Genomic DNA, 22,468 nt, shown 5'->3' with positions numbered 1-22,468 from the left:
TCCATTTAATTTCCTTAAATTATTAAATATTATTGTCTTCTGTATGTAGCCCATGCAGTACCTTCAAGGTCAAACTTGGTCTTTGTACCATTGGAAACAAATGAGCCAAGAACCTCCCATCAACCATTCTCCTGCACTCTACCTTAATTTACTTGTGCTTGATAATCCACTTATGTGATTTCCAATGTAGAGAAGAGGCAAAGGAAACAGCTTCCATGGAAAAAAAGAGAGAATATTTGATTAGGACTCCAAAAATGATTTTCCTTCACATGTATGAACGGTGACACTCCCTGTCAGTAAGCAAATCATTCTAGTCCATTCCCCTGTAGCAGCTGTGAATTTTTCACAACCTAAAACACATCATGAGTTTCTCCATGTGCCCAAATTAGTTAGGTGAGCAGTAATAGCTATAACCATGGCAGGGTGGGGTAGGGCTGCATTGAAAGAGAAATGTTGACCCTGACAACTTTAGCAGACTATTTCTCTACAGGAAGGCTCTGAATAAGCATCTCTCTCAAGTGGAAACCCCTGGGTTTCAGATGACAAAATTGCACGGGACTGTTTCAGCTAATAATGGGTATTTATAGTATATGCATAAGATTCAGAAGGTCCCCTGAGAAGGTGGACAAACTTGCTACCTATGCATTATGCACTTTTCTGGATAACAACAAAGGTTCAGATCTCACTGGAATTAACAAACTTGGTGACCCTTTCAAAAAGTTGTGTCTGGGATCCCTGGGTGGCGCAGTGGTTTGGTGCCTGCCTTTGGCCCAGGGAGCGATCCTGGAGACCCGAGATCGAATCCCACGTCGGGCTCCCGGTGCATGGAGCCTGCTTCTCCCTCTGCCTGTGTCTCTGCCTCTCTCTCTCTCTGTGTGACTATCATAAATAAATAAGAATTAAAAAAAAAAAAGTTGTGTCTACCAGCCACATTACTTTGGAGTTACTTTATTTGTTTTCAAGGTGCATAATGATTACCTATTTACCAAGGTTAAACAATGTTAACAGTAGTATTTGAGTTAGGTTTAACTGAGCTCTTAGCTCCTGAATTATCTTCTGATTATCAAGAGAAATATTGTTCAAAACATACTGAAGAAACACACGACATGTAAGACCTAGTCTTCCATAAAACGAAAAAAATATATATATCCTTTCATTAGGTCACACAATAACTGAAAACTTTTTGACTGATACAATAATCCATAGCTATTAAGGTGAGCCTAGCATTTCTTTTTCCACTAAAAAGACATTAAGCATGCAACTCAGATAAGATACTCTTTGAAGGATTTTGAAATAGTGTCATCTACCCCCCCAAATTTATAAAATGTTATTATTAGGAGATTTGTTCAAGAAAGAAGACATAGAGGACCTCAGATCCAGGACCTTCCCCTTCATTCACAACAATCTGGCTAGCAGCCTACAACTGATCCTGGAATATTATAACTTTAGAAGTTATTAGGCATTGAAAAGAATCAGTTGGCCCCCTTTCCTTATATGATTCAAAATAAAAACAATACTGACTTCTAGTTTTTAGTAACAATGGGCTAGATTATATGTATTAATCTCCCCACTAAAAACAATTAAAAGTGTTACATAAAATAATTCAAAGCCTTCATAAAAGTATGAAGGGAAACTTCCAAAAGTATGTGGGAAAATAGTGAGTCCCTAGGCCAAAACTAAGGTGAAAACAGAAACCCAGAGAGAAACAATGGAAGCCAGAAGACCGCAAAACTGCCTCCTCGAAGGTCTGTCAAGTTAGAATGCTACCCCCAATGACAATATCTTTCAAAAGCAAAGAAAACTGTAGTCTTTTTCAAACAAACAAACAAAAACTAAGGGAATTTAATCAGACCATTAATAAAGTACATCCTAAAGGAGGTATACTTTAATCAGGAGGAAAGTGGAAAGTGTGAGATGCAAAAAGGAAAAAAAAAGCAAAGAAAGCAATAAATACATGGGTAAATATACATGGATAAATATAAACAAATATTGATGGTTTAAAGAAAAAAGAAAAGAAAAACATACTGTGAGATTTACATAAAGCTAGAGGATTAAAGTACCTGCTGACAAGAGCAAAATAAATTGGGAGGAGAGGTAAATGTTGACAAGGAAGACACATTTATTAATCAACTTTAGATTTTGGTAAGTTAGGTATGCTTGCTGTAATTTCCAGGGAAATGTAAAAGAACTCAAACAGAAAGGGTACACCTCATATACAGTTGACCCTTGAACAATGCAGGGCTTAGGGATGACAACCCCCTGCACAGTTGAAAATCCATGTATAATATTACTTCCCAAAAACGTAAGTATTAACAGCCTATGTTTGACCAGTAGCCTTAGCAATAACATAGTCAATTAACGTGTATTTTCTATGTTATATGTATTATATGCTATACTCTTACAATAAAGAAAGCTACAGAAAATGTTAAGAAAATGATAAGAAAGAGAAGACACATCTACAATACTGTACTATACTTATAAAAAAAAAATCCACGGAGCAGCACCTGGGTGGCTCAGTCTGTTAAACATCTGCCTTCATGAGTTTCAGGTCATAATCCCAGGGTCCTGGGATCAAGCCCGGCATCTGGCTCCCTGCTCAGTGGGGAGCCTGCTTCTCCCTCTCCCTCTGCCTGCCACTCCCCCTGCTTGTGCTCATTCTCTCTCTGTCAAATAAATAAAGTCTTTAAAAACAAGAAAAAGAAAAAAAAAAACAAAACAAAAAACAAGAGAAATAGACAAATCCATAATCAGAGATGAAGGCTGCAACAGGACTCCCCATTTCATATGGTCTTAAAACATGACTTTGACACTTCCTTCCATCCAGAGGTAGGATCTAGGTCCCTTCCATTTAAAATTGCATGGAACTGTTTCAACTAATAATGTACAGATGAAATGATACTATGTGATCTTTGAGGCCAGGTCACAAAAAGCAAGGTAGTTTTTCCCTGCTTGCTGGAACACTCGCCCTTGTAGAATTCAGTACTATGTAAGAATTTTGACCACCTGGAACCTGCCATTTTGTGAGGAAGCCCAAACTAGCCTACATGAGTGACATATAGAGAGGCCTGAGATAATAAGAAGAGAAAGATTTGGGACCAGGTTCCAGCTGCACAAACCAGAACCCCCATTGTTGTTTCCACTCTGCTATTGTCTGTCTGAAACTATACAGATGCCCTAACCCAGAACTACCCAGTTGAAAACTGTCCCTAATTCCTTAACCACAGTACATGTGAGAAATAATACAGTGATTATTGTTTTTAGTCAATAAGTTATGCAGCATAAGATAATTGGAACAGGGCACCTGGGTAGTTACAGTCAGTTAAGTATCCAACTCTTGGTTTTGGCTCAGGTCGTGACCTCATAGTTGTGAGATCAAGATACACATCAGGCTCTGCTGGGCATGGAGTCTGCTTGAGGTTCTCTCTCCCTCTCCCTCTGCACCACCCCCCACAAATAAAAAATCTTTTTAAAAAAGATAACTGGAACAGGCATATAAGGTATCTACAAAAACCCTACAGCAAACAACATACTTAATGTGAAATGTTAAAAACTTTCTCTTTGAAATCAAACATGTCAGTATAACCATTTCAATCAAAATTGCACCTAGGGTCCTACACTATACACTAAGGCATGTAAAAGAAATAAAAGTTAGAATGTTGGACAAAATGAAGCAAAACTGTCATTTTTTGCAGATGAATGTGAATGTAGAAAAAAAATCTAAAGGAAACCAGAAGTAAATTATGATATATTAATTCAATAATTAGTTCTATAATTTTGTGGATATAAAATAATATATAAATACATTATAAAATATATCACTCTAATTTTCCAAATAATATATTTTTTTAAAGATATATGTAAGAGCAAAAAAGGAAAAAAAGGAAGAAGTACCTTGGAATAAACTAACAGAAATGTTAGACCTCTACAGAGAAAATTATAAAGTTTTACTGAGGGCAATTAAAGAAGGTATACATATACTATGTTGACAGATTGAAATATTCAATATTTTTAAAATATCAATTTGTCCCAAATTGACTTATAACATCAATGAAATCCCAATTAAAATCCCAAAAGGTTATTTTTCTGAAACGTGACAAGCTGCTTCCAATATCCATATAGAAATTTGAAGGATCGGACAGCCCGGGTGGCTCAGCGGTTTGGTGCCGCCTTCAGCCCAGGGCCTGATCCTGGAGACCTGGGATAGAGTCCCACATCAGGCTCCCTGCATGGAGCCTGCTTCTCCCTCTGCCTGTGTCTCTGCCTCTCTCTCTCTCTCCTCTCAGAGTATTCTCATGAATAAATAAATAAAATATTTTTTAAAAAAAAAAGAAAAGAAATTTGAAGGATCAAGAACAAAGGAAAGATTTGCTCTAGTAGATAGCAAAACTGTTCACAAAGCTATAGGAATGAATACTGTGTGGTAATGTTGCAAAAAACCAAACAGACAAATGAAAAGACATAGAGAGCACAGAAATAAAATATGTGAATACCAATGCCCATTATTTGGGGGAAAAAAATGAAATTGAAACATTACCCCACACCATCCACACAAATTAACTGCAAACAGATTAAAAACCTAATTCTGAAAAACTACATATTTTTTATCTAGAAAATATATTCATAACCTCAAACTGAGGAAGGATTTCTTAAGAATAGTGATTAATCATAAAGGAAAAGACTAAGAAAATTTAACTAATTTTAAATTAGGGGGATCCCTGGGTGGCGCAGTGGTTTGGCGCCTGCCTTTGGCCCAGGGCGCGATCCTGGAGACCCGGGATCGAATCCCACGTCGGGCTCCCGGTGCATGGAGCCTGCTTCTCCCTCTGCCTGTGCCTCTGCCTCTCTCTCTCTCACTGTGTGCCTATCATAAACAAATAAAAATTAAAAAAAAAAATTTAAAAATAAATAAATAAATAAATAAATTAGGATTACTGCTTATGATAGGAAATACATGATAAATACATGTAAACAAAATAAAAAGATACACCCCAGAGGGAGAAAATGTATTTGCAATACTGTATGTAATTAACAAGAGGATTATCATTAATAAATTTTCTTTTAACTCCTAAACAGATCAGTGAAAAAAAGACATCAACCCAACAGAAAAATGGGCAAGTCTTGAACCAATACTTCACAAAAAAGGATATCCAAAATGAGCATTAAAAAAACCTCACTAATAGTCAAGAAAATGCAAATTAAAGCCGAGGTCATTATATCCCACCAGATTAGCACAATTTAAAATGACTGACATTTCAACACATAGTAATTAAAATAGCAAAAAAGTAAAAAATAAATAAAATGACTGACCTATCAAGGATTGGCAAGAAGGCAGAGCAGCAGGGACTTTCACGCACTTTTGTCAGGAGTGTGAACTAGTACCACCACTTTGGAGAACACGTTGACGTTATCTACTCAACCACTGCAACCATTCCGCTTCTTTTTTTTTTTTTTAAGATTTTATTTACTTATTCATGAGACACAGAGAGAAACAGAGACACAGGCAGAGGGAGAAGAAGGCTCTATGCAGGCACCCGGATGTGTGACTCGATCCTGGGAATCTGGGATCACTCCCTGAGCCAAAGGCAGATGCTCAACCACTGAGCCACCCAGGCGTCCCCCATTCCACTTCTTAATAGACCTTCCAGAGAAACTCATGCCACAAGTGCCATTTTAGACCGAGTTGTGTCCCCTTAAAATTCATATTTGAAGCCCTAATGCCCATGTGACTATTATCTGGAGATAGGGTTTTTAAGAGGTAGTTAAGGTTAAATGAGGTCATAAGGATGGGGCCCAACCCAATAGGACTGATGTCCTCCTAAGAAGAGGAGACACCAGGGCAGCCCTGGTGGTGCAGTGGTTTAGCGCTGCCTGCAACCCAGGGTGTGATCCTGGAGACCCGGGATCGAGTCCCATGTCGGGCTCCCCGCATGGAGCCTGCTCCTCCCTCTGCCTGTGTCTCTGCCTCTCTCTTTCTATGAATAAATAAATCTTTTTAAAAAAAGAAGAAGAAGAAGAAGAAGAAGAAGAGGAGGAGGAGGAGGAGGAGGAGGAGGAGGAGGAGACACCAGGAGTGCACGCACAAAACATAAAAGGTCACGTCAGACATAGCAAGAAGGCAGCTATCAAAACACCAGAGAAAGAATTTATACCTCAAACCAACCCTGCCGACACCTTGATCTTGGACTTTTTGCTTCCAGAACTGTGAGAAAACTCATTCTTGTTGTTTAAGCCCCCAAGTCTGTTGTTTTTGTTATGGGAGCCCTAGCTGACTGATATATGTGCTCTGAGATCCAACCCTAAGTATGTTCAGAACAGTATTCTCTTTCCAGAACATGCAAAAATAGCAAAACATAATTCAGGAATGTGTATTAGAATAATTACAAAGAAAGCAAGAAAAGTATATTATAAGAGAATAATGAGTAAGGAAGATTTTGTGATCCCATTTCATGACCTAGGCAAGGACTGCACAGGTTATTATTCATTCAACTATACATTCATGTTGATGCCTTTTTACCCTACATTTAGATTCGGATTTCACAATTTTAAAATGTTTAAAAACTATAGTGTATCATAAACTAAGTGTAAGCAAGCCCAACAATATTCTGATTTTTCCTATTACGACTGGATTAATAGCTTTCATTATACTTCAATATTTTGTTTTTCTCTTTATGTGGATGTCCCTGATTACTGATGCCACATGCATGTGCTTAGTCAGACTGATGAACAATTTAGTGATGAATAATTTAGATGCCAGCACCAGCATCTTTCAGATCTTAGAGACACAGTAGTAAAGAAGCCATGCAAGGTCCTCATCCTCAAGGAAGTGACAGTCTGATTTAATTCCCTAAATCTAAAAATGTCATCATAATCCAATCAATACCACCTGTTTATAGGACCGATCTAAGAATTAAATGTCTGGCTTAAAGCAACTATTTATTGAACCACCAACTGTTTTAAAAAGGTAGTTCTATTCCACATTCCCAGGAAGGAAAGGCAGGTTTTATGTTTCTAGTTCCTCCACAGAAAAATTCGTATATTTCTAGGTATATCAAATTGTATTCTTCATTCCACTCACAGCTCTTATCAATCCAAGCTACAAATGAAAACTTCTAACAAGATCAGAAAAGTAGGGCTTACCAGCCAAATCTCACCCATTTTTTTGTCCATGTAAATAAAGTTTTATTAGCACACAATCACAGCAATTCATTTATATATCAGGATACAGTGAATAGTTCCAACAGAAATGGTCTGTCCTACAAGCCTAAATATATATTACTTGGTGTGGTTTTTTTTTTTAACCAAAAAAGCTTACCAATTTCCTTTTCAGAAGATATAAAGTATTTATTTAATGTCATTTGCTAAACACACACTATTACTATTACTACATTACATTAATGGACAACTGAATGAATAACAGAATATCTTTATTAAGTTTCTACTCAGTGTAAGCAGGAAGGAAGCACAGTGTGTGTGGAACATGACGTGTATTCTCAGATCAATTTATAACTCTATAGTATTTTCACATCTTCCAACAAAGTTGTATTTACTCTTCATCACATACCTTCACTGGAATTTTCTTGTCAAAATCAGGGAAGTGAATTATTTTATTGAGTTTGGACACATATAGTATCATTATGGTAGCTGCCATCTAAAAAAAAAAAGGTAGAAGGTAGAAACTTCAATAAAATATCTGAAAAGACTATTTGAGGTACAAAGACATCATCAGAAGAAAACACATTCATCAAAAAGAAAATATTATTCAGAAAAATCCATACTCTAGGTTCCAAATAATAACTATTTCTTAGAATATTAAAATTGTTTTTCTTGCCAATGTATGAATTCCATCAGAACTATAGGCAAAAAGTACAAGATCAAATAGACTTACACACATACATATGATATCAAGGGGCTCAAGGAACAGTGACAGGAATAAAGAAATGGTGTCCCCAAAACTGGTCAGAGTGACCACGGTCATGAGGCCACTCCTTGATGCTGGATCATAATTCCTGTGTCCCAAGCCTATGGCCACCTTCCCACATAAAGTGAATCTATGGGTAGGGCAAAGGGGGAAATATCCACACATAAACACACTTTCTGTTAAGTCCAATATTCCTATAATACAGAAGACAAATTAGGAGAAAAACAATTTTAAAAAAGATTTATTGTTCTCTTCAATCTAGCCAGTACTATGAAAATGTCTCATTCAAACCCTATTAATCTGGAGTCCATCAAGTATATTAGAAATACTCCAGATTATTATTATGAAAGAAAAAATTTTAATATCATCTTCCTATGCAAATTTTAGAACTTACTCAATTTTCTCCATTTTATGATGCAAGAATTTAAGAATTCCTTCAACATGATCATCATCCTAAACCTTGAGCCTAATGAGCTTACAAATGTAATACTTATGATAAATATAACATGAGTCCATCTTGAATTATAATTAGTTTATTTATGACTTACTTTATAATTCTTACAGAAATATATTAACACTTACTTAAAATATTCTATAACTCAGGCTTTTTAAATTAGGTCTACTGTTCTCTTCCCCACAAATTGCATATCAGAAAGGCTTTACCTTGAGTACAAGCCAGTGAATTTATTTGCCTTGGGGATTACTAGGGGCACATTATCACATATTCACTGATCTTTTAAAGTACTTTTTTCTATGTGTTTCACATTGAAAGACTAAGATAATATATTTTTGACCTCAAGGAACTATTTTCATTTCTTAATATTTTTTCTCCCTAAAACATTGTCACAAAGAATACCTTATCAAAAACATTTAACCAGAATAATGCTTAATCATACAAATGACATCCTTTCCAAGATTCGCAATTAAAAATTTAGCTAACAGATACAATTTTAATAATTTTACATTTTTCTCCCTATAAATTAAAGCAAATCCAAACCAAAAAAAAAAAAAATAACTTGGGTGCCTTTTACCACTTGCCTATTAGAAATCACCAGCATATGATCAAGAGAGTAAACAAGTCACAAATTAATATTAATGGGAAATTTCAGAAGTAGCCAAATGGGGATAGTCTGAAAGCTTATCCAACCTTGTCTTTGTACTCGAGAACAAAAAAATCACAAACCGCAAGAAGCAGAATGCAAATATGTTTCGTTTGGCCCATAGAGAGTTTTGTAAAAATTGGAATGTGTGGCCAGCATTTACAAATTTGATGTAAAAATTCAAAAGCCTTGCTTCTCCTGAAACACCTCCAGAGTTTTGATAATAAGGGCATAGTGAATGGGATTGCATCTCCCCAGCCCTTTCTCTCTGGGTACAGTGGCCCATCCCACCCCAGTCTCCAACCCATTCATTTGTCATCCACCAGGTCTTGTAGGCTTTCCTTCTCCTGGCTCCTTGCTTTACAGCAATTAAATTCAATTAAGGAAGTTGAAACAAGTAGTTCATTTTTTCCCCTTCCAAATACAACTGTTTCTAAATTATAGAAAGACATAAAATGTGTATCATTATTTCATGCTCTTTAACCACAAGTATCCTGATCCTCTGGCCCTCCGCCAGCTGAATAAATTTGTAAAGCACAAATTTATGTCTTAAACAAAAGCACTTAAAATTTCATCATGTATAATGACAACTAAGCAGTTAATCTTTCTTTTTCACTTACCTGTCCAATTCCAAGAAAAATTGGTGATGGGAATCTACAAAAAAACACAGAATAACAAATAACTTTAGCAACTGATAAAAATTTGCAGTCTTTAATACATAATGGCAGGAGTTATTTAAAAAGATATTACTTTTTTTTCATTCTTAGACAATTAAAACTTAACATAAAATTCATTGACTTTTCATTTGTTTTTTTTTAAAACTGATTGTTGCTAAACTTGGTGATTTTCTATTGTCCCTTGCCTGTCATGATATTAACAAACAACATGACTATGTATGTAGAAAGCCAAAATAATCTGCGGATAAATTATTAGAATTAATAAATAACTTTAGCAAAGTCATGGGCTACAAGATGAAAATATGAAAAAATCATTTGTATATCTACATGCCAATAAGAAACAAAGTGAAAATTTTAAAAAGATCATTTTATAATAGCACTAAAAACACATCAAATAATCTTAACTGTTCATTTTATGATATTAAGGAATTATTTTTGCTTTTTTAGGTATGAAAAATATTAGGGTGATATTTTTTTAAAACGAAAGAGCCCTTCTTATCTCTTAGAAATACATACTGAGGGACACCTTGGTGGCTCAGTCAATTAAGCATCCAACTCTTGATTTCGACTCAGATCATGATCTCAGGGTGGTGAGATCGAGCCCCATGTCAGTCCCCATGCTCAGAGTGGAGTCTGCTTGAGATTCTTTCCCCTCCCACGCCCTTCCCCTAACCCCTTGCTCACACAAGCTGTCTCTCTCTAAAATAAATAAATAAATAAAATCTTTTGAAAAAAGAAATACATACTGAAATGCATGTGATGATATATTTTTAATCTGCTTCAAAATCATCTGGGGGGAAATGGTAGGACTGAATGGAGGGGGGGATACAAATGTAGTAAGGTTGTTGAAACTGGGTGAGGGCTCTATGATAATTCATCATTATACAGACATATCTCATTTCATTGCGCTTCACTTTATCATGCTTTGCACATACCACTCTTCACCATACAAAGTAGGTTGGTGGTAACCCTACTTGAGCAAGTCTATTGCCACCATTTTTCCAATGGCATTTGCTCACTTCATCTGTGTCACATTTTGATAATGCTCCTAATATTTCAGACTTTTTCATTATTATTATTATACTTGTGATGGTGATCTGTGACCAGTGATTATGACCCACTGAAAACTCAGATGATGATTAGCATTATTTCAGCAATAAAGTATTTTTAATTAATATATACATTATTTTTAAAGACATAATGCAATTCCACACTTAATAGACTATAGTACAGTGTAAACCTAACTTTTATATGAACTGGGAAACCAAAAAACTCAGTTGACTCACTTTATTGCAATACTTACTTTTTTGTGGTGGTTTAGAACCAAGTCCATAAGACCTCAGAGGTATGTCTATGCTATTTTTTAAAAATAATATACCGGGATGCCTGGGTGGCTCAGCAGTTAAGTGCCTGCCTTTGGCTCAGGGCATGATCCTGGAGTCCCAGGATCGAGTCCCACATCAGGCTCCCTGTATGGGGCCTGCTTCTCCCTCTGCCTGTGTCTCTGCCTCTCTCTCACTCTGTGTCTCTCATGAATAAATAAATAAAAACATTTTTTAAAAAATCATATACCTAGTTGGGGCGCTCGAGTGGCTCAGTTGGTTAAGTGTCTGACTTCCGCACAGATAATGACCCCAGGACCCTGGGATCGAGTCCTGCATCGGGATCCTTGCTCAGTGGAGAGTCTGCTTGTCCCTGTCCCTCTTTCTCTCCCTCTGCACCTTCTCCTACTCAGGCTCATTCTCTCTCTCTCAAATAAATAAAAACTTTAAAAAGTAATAGTATACTCTGGAACAAATCTAATAAAAGACTAGTTAAAGATTACAATAAATGCATTTATTATATTTGATGAGAGAAAAAAATCTTTCAAGGCCTGAGATAGAAGAGAAGCTATTTTATTTTATTTATTTATTTATTTATTTTTATTTTTTAGAGAAGCTATTTTAGATTCCCAAGTCAGCATAGCTATATATAAACTTTGTTTATACCAAAAGCCCGATTTATGGTCCATCAAGCATATATTGTACACCTGTTTTACAAATGAGCGGCCTAAAGGAAAACCATGTTGTCCTTAAGATAACAATCAATGCTACTCCCTACATTCCTTGATGTTAAAACTTGTGGTTCTTGCATATATGTTAATATATAATCTTTTGAGCTTTTACAAGATGTAAAAACAATATGTAACCCTATAAAAACTGTTCATTCTCTGGCTCTTTCTTCCCTGTGAAGAGCATGTTTCCCAGGCAGCTGTCCTAACTTGGGCTCGAATAAAACTCTCTTACTCTTAGAGATTCTGAAGATTGTTCATTTTGCATCGACATAATGGATGAGACAGAGATGAGGACAGATACACACAGATATGACAAAGATGACAGAGCAGAGCTGTGAGGGAAAAATGACCTTTCCACAAATGGCATCAGGTAGTTTAGATACTTCACACTGTATTTAACAAGGCAGTACACACACCCTGTTCACTGCCTAAACTTCCACTGGCTCCCAGTCATTCTCTCAGGCTACTAAAATAGAGGGAAATAACACACACACACACACACACACACACACACACACACACCCCTCAATCTATATATTACCTTTTCAGATAGGGCAAGATGAGAATAAAGAACTGACTTACCTTATCAAAGGAAACAGAACGAATGTCTGGACAGCACCACCAGGAGAATTAAATTAACTGCAAGGGATGTGTGCCAGTTGTGCCACCCAGACAGCCCTCTGGACTGAGCAGTCCTTCTCCAGCTGTCCAAGAACATCCTCAACTGAAGAAAGCTGCCTTGCCAATCACAAACATCCTCCCTGTGAGCATCCTGCATCCAATCTCTGCTCTAAGCAAAGGTGTAAAAGGCCAGGGCCCCCACCCCAGTTCAGGAGAAGTCTGTTGAGCCATCCCAGCTCCAGAGCCCCTGGGATCAGGCTTTGTTGTGCTTGCAGAACAGCCAAGTCCTGCTGCCCTCACTCCACCACAGGAGTGATCCTAAGAGCTCTCCCTCATACACTTCCTCCGCATCTCACAGTCTGCTTCCCAGAGAATATAACCTTCCACATCAAAGAAGGCCACGAGACAGCAACATAAACAAACAGTAAAACAACAACAACAAAAGGCTTACAGAAGACAAAGAGATTGAGTCAGAGGAAAATACAATACAGGGAGAGAAGGAACTCAATAAAGAGAGAAAATGATTCAAAGATAAAAAGCAAATTTGTTGACACAAGGAAAACAGACTGAATCTTCTTTTTTTTATTTTTTTTATTTTTTTTTCAGACTGAATCTTCTGATCTAAAACCACATTGTTAAAGAATGTTCAATGTAAGTAATGTTCACTGTAAGTAAAGCAGCAGCCATGAAATCCATAAGAAAACTACAGACAATGGTTCCACCAATCAGGAGTCAAATCAAAATAATGAATTTGGGAACGGAGACATTGTGGTAAAATGGCTGTTGCTGATGACTGTATCCATTTAAATACAGAACAGATTCAAACAGCTGTAGGATTATAATTACACAATAGGACATTACATTATAAAACAGGATATGGAGGTGGGGCGGGTTAGGAAGAAACTCGCAAACATCTTCATCCTTCAGAGCAGAGAGGTCTTCCATTGACACGTGTTTACAATTGAAATGTGTTTACAAAATAAACATGACAAGATCAATTTCTTCTTCTTCAAAAAAGATTTATTTATTTATTTATTTATTTATTTATTTATTTATTTGAGAGAGAGAGAGAGCCGAGGTGGGGGGGGGCAGAGGGGAAGGGACAAGCAGAAGCCCTGGTGAGCGGGGAGCCTGACCTGGGGCTCCATTCCAGGACCCTGGGATCATGACTTGCGCTGGAGGCAGACACTTAACCCACTGGGCCACCCAGGTGCCCCAAGAGATCAACTTCTTAATGTTTTTCATGACCTCTTCATCTTAGAGGGATCTTTTAAGAAATACAGACATTTGTAGTAAAGAAACCTGTATTTGAAAATCAGTTTTACCTTGCAATCCCCACCTAAAATAAGCCTTCAAATGTAGCCAGCATGACAAATAGTGGGACAGCCCCAGATATGATAGAATATGAATTCACAGGGTCAGCTATAAAGCAACCCTGCCAAAAAAGTTTAATCTGGATGTAATCAAGCTCTTAGATCTAAATTTCAGTTGGGAAATAAGGTAAGCAAGACTTCAAAAATATAACTCAGACAATCCATAATGTGGGACATTTTATAAAATACCTGGTCCAGGATTTTCAAAAAGTCGGTATCATGGGAAAGAACTGGGATGAGGTGCTTTTCTAGATTAAAATAAAGTATAAAGACATAACTCTGTGCATTTCATGAAGCCTGACTGGATCTTGATTTAAATGTTTAAAACAACCATAAGGGATGCCTGGGTGGCTCAGCAGTTAAGAATCTGCCTTCGCCTCAGGGAGTGATCCTGGGGTCTTGGGATCAAGTCCCACATGGGACATCCTGCATGGAGCCTGCTTCTCCCTCTGCCTATGTCCCTGCCTCTCTCTCTCTCTCTCTCTCTGTCTCTCATGAATAAATAAATAAAATCTTTAAAAATAAATAAATAAAACAACCATAAAGATATCTTGGGACAAATGGGAATATTACATATTTGGTATTATATTATTTTAGGAAATCATTAAAGATTGTTAAAAGCAAAAATGATACGATGCAGGAGACTATCCATATTTCAGGAGAGACATGCTAAAGAACCTTGGAGTGCAATATCATGATGTTTATAACTTACTTTCAGCAGTTGGAGGGGGAAGCAAATAAAACAAAATGTTCGTTATTGCATCTCAGTGATATGTATATGGTTGTTCATTGTACTCTGCTTTCCATTTTTCTGTATGCTTGAAACTTTTCATAATAAAAAGTCCTGGAGGGGCATATAGATGATCCTTAAAAAATAATTAAATAAAAGCCCCTCTTTCCAATGCCCACAATAGCCAAAATATGGAAAGAGCTCAGATGTCCACTGACAGATGAACAGATAAAGAAGATGTGGGAGATACATATATGAATATTTCTTAGCCACCAAAAAGGATGAAACCTTGCCATTTGCAATACAATGGCTGGAACTAAATAAGTCAGTCAGAGAAAGACAAATACACATATGATCCCACTCATATGTCAAATTTAAGAAACAAAACAGATGAACATAGGGGAAGGGAAAAAAATAAAATAAGATGAAAATTGAGAGGGAGGCAAACCATAAGAGATGCTGAACTCTAGGAAACAAACTGCAGTTGCTGGAGGAGGGGAGGGAGATGGGGTAACTGGGTGATGGGCATTAAGGAGGGCACCTCATCGGGCTCCCGGTGCATGGAGCCTGCTTCTCCCTCTGCCTGTGTCTCTGCCTCTCTCTCTCTCTCATTCAATGTGACTATCATAAATAAATAAAAATTTAAAAAAAAAAAAAAAAGGGATCCCTGGGTGGCGCAGCGGTTTGGCGCCTGCCTTTGGCCCAGGGCGCGATCCTGGAGACCCGGGATCGAATCCCACATCGGGCTCCCGGTGCATGGAGCCTGCTTCTCCCTCTGCCTGTGTCTCTGCCCCTCTCTCTCTCTCATTCAATGTGACTATCATAAATAAATAAAAATTTAAAAAAAAAAAAAAAGGAGGGCACCTGATGTAATTAATCAGCACTGGGTTTTATATGCAACTGATAAATCACTAAATGCTCTCTCTAAAACTAATTTTTAAAAGTGCCCCCTCTTTCCAAATACTTACTGGATTAAAGAAAACAATTTATAAATAAAAGAGTAAATGACTGGTATCTATAATATGGACTCTCTTTAAAAAAGTAATTTAGGGACACCTGATAGCTCAGTTGGCTAAGCATCTGACTCTTGATTTCATCTCAGGTCATGATCTCAGGTCTGTGACTTCGAGCCCCACTTCAGGCTCCACCCACAGGGGGGAGTTATGCTTGAGATTCTCTCCCTCTGCCCCTCCCCCTGCTCATTCTGTCTCTCTAAAATAAATAAATAAATATTTTAAAAAATACATATACATATACATACATCTTCATAATATTTTATTTTATTTTTAAAATATTTTATTCAGGGAGCCTGCAGGGAGCCTGATGCCGGCGGGACTCAATTCCCAGGACCCCGGGAACATGATCTGAGCCAAAGGCAGATGCTCAACCACTGAGCCACCCAGGCATCACCATAGTATTTTTTTTTATTTCACCTTAATATTTTGTTTGAATTCTTTGTAATGATCATGCCAGAATGACTTTTCTTGAAAAAAAGAAATAGAGGGGCGCCTGGCTGGCTCTGTCAGGAGATGACATGAATCTTGATCTTGGGGTCGTGAGTTCAGGCCCCACATTGGGAAGAGAGCTTAGTTTAAAACAATTTTTATTTTTTCATTTTTATTTTTAATTTTTTTAAAAGATTTTATTCATTTATTCATGAGAGCCACAGAGACAGAGAGGCAGAGACAAAGGCAGAGGGAGAAGCAGGCTCCATGCAGGGAGCCCAGTGTGGGACTCAATCCCCGGATTCCAGGATCAAGCCCTGGGTGGAAGGGAGGCGCTCAACCACCGAACCACCCAGGCATCCCCAATTTTTTTTAAGTAGATATTTCAAGACATCTATTCTAGGTAGTGGGAATATAGATAATTATTTTTGCCTTCTTTATACATTTCTGTATTTACGTAATCTCCAATTTTTTAAAGAATTCTTGTAGGAGTGAACATGAAGAAATGAAGATAACTTTTGAAGTCAGTCTCTAAAGAAACAAATGAGGGTCCATACGGGTTCAAGCAGGGGTTATTTCAGCTTGAGAAATCTGAATATGTCTTCAAGGGCCAGAGGCTACCAAAGTGGAGAGAAGAGAAGACAGAAGGGGCTGGGGGACAGACCTGCAGGAGGAGAGGGCCAGCCTTCCCCGGGAACAGAAGCTCCCTATGTGTTCACAGCAGCCTCACCCACTGGCTTCCACTTTGCCAACAGTACCGGGAGGGGAGTGGAGGTTGGGGGTGAGGGAAGGTTCTGGGAGGAGAAAGCGTCAAGGAGTCACTGTGGAGCTGAGCACAGCAAGCCTCGGGCGGCCGAAACCAGAGGGGAGCACGAAAGCCAGCAGAGCTCCAGGATGTCATCTTAAAGTGAAGCCGGGCAGCCCCAGGTGCGCGTGGTCCCCTCCAGCCTGTGCTGTGCAGGCTGGAGGACGGAGCAAGTGGTGGGGAGGCCGCGGCTGCCCGGAGCCCCGCGGTGGGCCTGGGTGGGACCCGCAAGGTTGGCTGCACAGACCGGGGCGGCTCAGGCCGAATGACCCAGGGTGGCCGCAGGCAGCGAGGCCGCAGCGACTGCTAGGGTCCCTCGGTGGATCCGAAGTCCCCAAGGTCACCGCCAGTCCAGGTGGAGAGGAAGACCAGGGCCCATCGTCACCTGAGTGTCGAGAGCTCAGGAGACACCACAGAAGAGGTGAGTGTGAGCCGTGGGGAGGCACGAGGACCCAACCCCATCCTGGGCAGCCCCAGGTGACAAGGAGGCCTAGCCGCATCCAGGGGCTGGGAGGGGTGCCTTCCGGAGGGGGCAGGTTTCTATCAGAGTAGGAGAAAACTACAAGCTGTCTCTGTCTTTAACATGGATTTCCAGGGATCCCTGGGTGGCGCAGCGGTTTGGCGCCTGCCTTTGGCCCAGGGCGCGATCCTGGAGACCCGGGATCGAATCCCACGTCAGGCTCCCGGTGCATGGAGCCTGCTTCTCCCTCTGCCTGTGTCTCTTCTTCTCTCTCTCTCTCTCTGTATGACTATCGTAAATAAATAATTTAAAAAAAAAAAAAAATTTGGGATCCCTGGGTGGCGCAGCGGTTTGGCGCCTGCCTTTGGCCCAGGGCGCGATCCTGGAGACCCGGGATCGAATCCCACGTCGGGCTTCCGGTGCATGGAGCCTGCTTCTCCCTCTGCCTGTGTCTCTGCCTCTCTCTCTCTCTCTCTGTGACTGTCATAAATAAATAAAAATTAAAAAAAATATTTAAAAAAAAAAAAAAAAAAAAAAAAAAACATGGATTTCCAGCTTCCACCATTGCAGACGATTCAACAGCTTTTATAAAACCTCTCCGAGTAATTCACACTCCCAGGCAGGGTTGGAAACCACTGTGTTAAGTGATCGCCAAAGTCCTGGGATGCAGAAAGAAGTAGAGAGCAAATACTTGCTAAACTGAATACAATTAAGCTCAATATTTTTATTAAGCACCATCAGTAAATTCTTGCATGTCACAGAGAACAGTATATCACAGTGGCAACCAGGCCACCTCACAACCCTCATGAACCTGATTCCAAATGAACCACATGAGTCTAGCGTAACAAATAATGAAGACCACCCATCAGTCTTGTCCTAAGAAAGAAATAATCTGTTCAAAATGGAAGAGAAAAAACATCCCTTGAGGTACATTCCTATGACCCTGTGGATTAGGTAATTACTGAAATGTTCTTCCTTCTATTCTATCTTATTCCTTATTCTATCTTCCTTCTATTCTCCAGCTAATGCTTGGATCAGATTTCTATGGTTTATTGTTGTAACCAAATCAGCCCAACCTTCCCCTCAAAAATGTGTTCCTAAGGCACACATTGATAGGAGAGAATGAACAGTGTTATTTGAACAGCGTTCTCTAATTGCTTGTTACATTACAGAAATGTGAAATGTTTACTTCTAAGGATAAAAGAGTTTTGTCTTGCAGAGACAAAAATGCCATTTCTTCATTCAATCACAGAACTCAAAATTTTAAAGGTGGAAAGACTAGAACGTGAGATGTTTCATATAATAATAATTCTTCCCAGTTGGTTGCTGCCCTTCATCTTCGAAGCACTTAACCAGTGCTTACTGGTCCCTGCTTCCAACAAGATGACACATGTTTTGGGAGGCAGTGACTGACATGGCCAGAGAGCACACAGCCCACTCAAGCGCAGAAAAGAGAGACTGACCTTCAAACTTCATCCAACATAACTGCCAATCACTCCCAAACAAGCCTCTTAATACCATTCTCTTGTTTTGTTTTGTTTTTATCATAGATGTTTTAAATTTTCTTTTTCTTTCATTAGCTTGCATAGTAAGTGTTAAATGATACAGGCTTAGTTAGGTATACATTCATTCTAATTTCTTTCAGACAGTGTTTGTGTTTTCCTTGGACACCAGCAAACATGCTAGCAACGCACTGGTAGAGATCTTGTAGGTCTATGGGATTGCCAAAAAATATCCTAAATCTCTCTCTTCCTGCCTATGTGCTGCTACCCTTCACCTCAGTCCAGGCCATCTCTTAGAATTATCTAGAATACAGCAATCACTTCCTACCTCCTCTCCCGGATTCCAATGCCATCAGTACTCCAACCACCTGCCAGCCAATGAAATCTTTTTAATCACATAAGTTGTCATATCACTCCTCATACTGAAACCTTCCAAGGGACTGCCAAATGCATTTAGACTAAAATTAAAACTATTTATCATGGTTTCCCTGCTTCCACCCTGGCCCCCAACATCTGCCTTCAGCACAGCAGCCAGAGTGATTTAGTTCATGTTACTCTGCTCAACACCTTCTAGTGGCTCCCATCTCCCTCAGAGCTCCCACGGGGCTTCATAGGCTCTGTAGGATCTAGCAATCCATTACCCTGGGACCTCACCTAATAACATTCCCACCCAAACACTCTTATCTTTCATGTCTGCAATGTTTTTTCCTGTTTCCCTCACCTCACTCATCTCTTGGCTCAAATGCCACCTCCTCAGTGAGGCTTCCCTGATCACACTGAGATGGCAGACTCTGCTAAACCCCCCTTCCTGCCTTATTTTTTTTACTCCTGACCACACAACTACATCTGACATAATATAAATCCTATCAGCTTATTTACTGATTCACTAGAAAGTTCCATGTAAGCTCTAGGAGGATGGATGCTTGCTCCATAACATTTGGGATTTTGATCTGCTTTATTCACTCTTATATCCCACGGGCCTAGAACAATGCCTGGCACTTAACAGGTGCTTAAAAAATATTGAATGAATGAAAGATCTGATCCTGCCTTCCCTGCCTCCCTCCTCGTCATCTCTCCTACCTTCTTCTTCATTTGCTCATTCGGTTCCTCCAGCAGACCAAACTCATGTCCATTTTGTCACATTCCCTTCAGTTTGGGATGCTCCTGTGCCAACCACTCCACCCCAGTCACTCTCATAACATACCTGAAATCACCCTGCTTCTTTATGAACCCACTTCTTTTCTGTATGGAATCTCCAGAGCAGGGAGCTCTGTGTTGATCACAGCTGCTTCCCTGGTGCCTGTCATGGGCTTGGCTCATAGTAGGCACTCAGTAAGCACCTGCTGGAGGTGTAGCAAGCCACGCTCATGTGGGTCTCAACTTTCTCAAGTATAAAATAAGAAAGCTAAAGATATTCTCTGAGGTCTCTTTAGGCTCTTTATACAATTATGATTTCACATTCTTGTAGCACTAGTATAGTTTACAAAGAGTCCTCACTTATGTCAGCTCCTGCAAAGCTCTGGGAGGTAATGAACAGGGTTGTAATTAACCGGCTTTTGTATCTGAGGAAACTGCTGACTATAGGTGTAGCCCAAGACGCACAGCTATTAGGTGGTACAGCCGGATCTAAATCCACTATGCTTTCAGTGCTGCTACATGCATAGCAGAATTAAACAGGAATTTCTAGTCCTTCTAAATAGGCTCAAAGAACCACAAATCTGGCTTACTGCACGCTAATCCCAACAAGTACATCATGTGCACTTCTACTTGTTTTTTTCCCCAGTCTTCCACGAACACACTGGTAATTTGAAAATAAACGACCAAACAATGCACATAAATTTATCCGCTTGGGACTCAGCAGATTGTTGCGAGTCTAGGTCTGCGCAAAGAACTATTCGCCTTTAAAGTCCACATCAAGACGACCTGTCTGAGCTCCCCGGTGCATCTGAAAGCCTCAGGGTGCAGGGCTGCCAGCCACGCGGTAGTACGCGGTGCTGAGGCGTGTCCACATTTGCTGGTCCTAAAGCGACTCTGTCAGGTTGTGGTCCGGTTTTCAGCAGCGGGGGCAGGTCCGGGCTCCAGCCTCCGCGGAAACGTGCTCAGTGCACGGAGCACACGGCCAGCACGCCCGCTCCGGAGTCCCGGGCCCGGCCGCCGCGGCGCCCCCGCCCCCCGCCCCCCGGCCCCGCGCTCCGAGGGCGGCCAACCCGCCGCGCCCCCGCCCGGGCCCCCGCGCGGCCCCCTGCGCCCCGCTCACCGGTAGGCGGTCAGCAGCGCCTTGTTGACCAGCACGATGAGGAAGGAGCAGGTCCCGTAGAAGAGCGCCGACAGCAGCCTGGCCACCCGGGAGGGCAGCCGCGCCGAGGCCGGGTCGGGGTCGGGGTCGGGGTCGGGGTCGGGGCCCGGGCCCGGGTCCGCGCCCTCAGCCTGGCGGCCGGTCGTCATGTCCTGCGGTCGCAGCCCGCCGCCGCCGCGCCCAGGCCGCCCCCGCCGCCCCGCCCCGCCCCAGTTCCGTCCCCGCCCGCCGCCGGCCCGAGGGAGGGCGTCCGAGACAGGAAGGGCTGCGGCCGCCCCGAGTGCGCGACCCGCAGGGCCCCCGCGCCGCAGAGCCGCCCGCAGAGCCGCCCGCAGAGCCGCCCGCAGAGCCCCCCGCGCCCAGGGCTCAGCGCCTCCTCTGCCGGACCCGCCGCAGAAACCTGGCTTCCTGCTCCCCCGCTGGGAGCAGCGCTTCCCCTCCAGTCCGAGCGCCCGGTTTGCCTTTCCTCCAGTAGTGTCTGACGCGTAACGGACGGGCCATGAAGTGGTTTTAGGAGCCCCCCGCTGGTTTTGAGACGTGCGCGCCCCGACACTACCCACATCCCCGTCTCCCTCACCGCCCTCAGCGCCTCCGTGCCCAGCTGGAGTCCGCCCGGCTCCTTCTGACTTGTTATCGGCCTAGAGTTTCCTTTTCTGGAATTTCAGAGGTACGGTCCTGGTCCCTTTCGAGGCCTTTACCACCCACCTTGTTGTTTCTTTAAACTGCTGACTGGGACACAGTTGACTCCCCAGCTGATGGGGTCACAGTGGCTGTTCCCCCGTGGGGTTGTGACACGAAGCGCTGCCATGAACCTTAATGCCCAGGTTCCTGTAGGAACACCCGTTCCTTTCTCTCCGGTAAATACACAGGAGTAGAAAGGGTGAAGGTGGTGCAACGTCTCAAGTCTTCTTGCCTCTGGGTGCTGGGTGGCTGCTTCTCCCAACATCAGGGCCCCTTTCTTTCCTAAGCCAACAGCAACTAGCTTCAGTGTTTGTATTCACCCAAATCCAAGGAGAGTCTCCCAGAACTGCCTACTCTGACCAATCTGATGGAGCATTTTTTCAAGTGTCCCATATTTTCATTCTCAACTATTAAGAATCTGAAACTTTAGCTTTTTAGAAAAAAAGCTAAAGATTTCAAATGAAAATGTTTGGGCCAACTGTATTGATGCCATTCAATTGTATTTCTGTTGTAGGCACGGAACAACCAGGAACATTTTCAGCACTGGTAAGAATTAAACCAGAACTTTTAACAACCAGAGTCCATGTTACCCAAAAAAAAAAAAAAAAAAAAAAGCAGGGGCACCTGGGTGGCTCAGTGGTTGAGCATCTGCCTTTGGCACAGGTCATGATCCTGGGGTCCTGGGATCGACTCCCACATCGGGCTCCTTGCACGGAGCCTGCTTCTCCCTCCGGCTGTCTCTCTGTGTGTCTCATGAGTGAATAAATAAAAATCTTAAAAAAAATAATAAAAATTTAAAAAGCAGAC

The 22,468-nt window shown here is 41.0% G+C and overlaps 1 protein-coding gene across 2 annotated transcripts in view; it reads right to left on the bottom strand.

Annotated features, from left to right (window-relative positions):
- The window catches only part of SLC35D2 (solute carrier family 35 member D2), a 49,145-nt gene extending 27,985 nt beyond the window's left edge, over positions 1 to 21,160 (bottom strand). For both annotated transcript variants that reach the window (XM_055310835.1, XM_055310836.1), the window contains exons 1-4: positions 20,942 to 21,160; positions 9,639 to 9,672; positions 7,562 to 7,648; positions 143 to 210 (exon numbers count right to left, since the gene is read on the bottom strand). In XM_055310835.1, coding sequence (XP_055166810.1) covers positions 143 to 210; positions 7,562 to 7,648; positions 9,639 to 9,672; positions 20,942 to 21,129 — 377 coding nt within the window. In that variant the 5' untranslated portion in view covers positions 21,130 to 21,160. The remainder of the gene's footprint in view (positions 1 to 142; positions 211 to 7,561; positions 7,649 to 9,638; positions 9,673 to 20,941) is intronic.
- Positions 21,161 to 22,468: the final 1,308 nt, after the last annotated feature.

The sequence above is a fragment of the Nyctereutes procyonoides genome, unplaced genomic scaffold, assembly GCF_905146905.1.
Source record: "Nyctereutes procyonoides isolate TBG_1078 unplaced genomic scaffold, NYPRO_anot_genome, whole genome shotgun sequence".
In the NCBI taxonomy this organism is placed as follows: Eukaryota; Metazoa; Chordata; class Mammalia; order Carnivora; family Canidae; genus Nyctereutes; species Nyctereutes procyonoides.
This window is presented reverse-complemented; position numbering and strand designations above follow the sequence as displayed.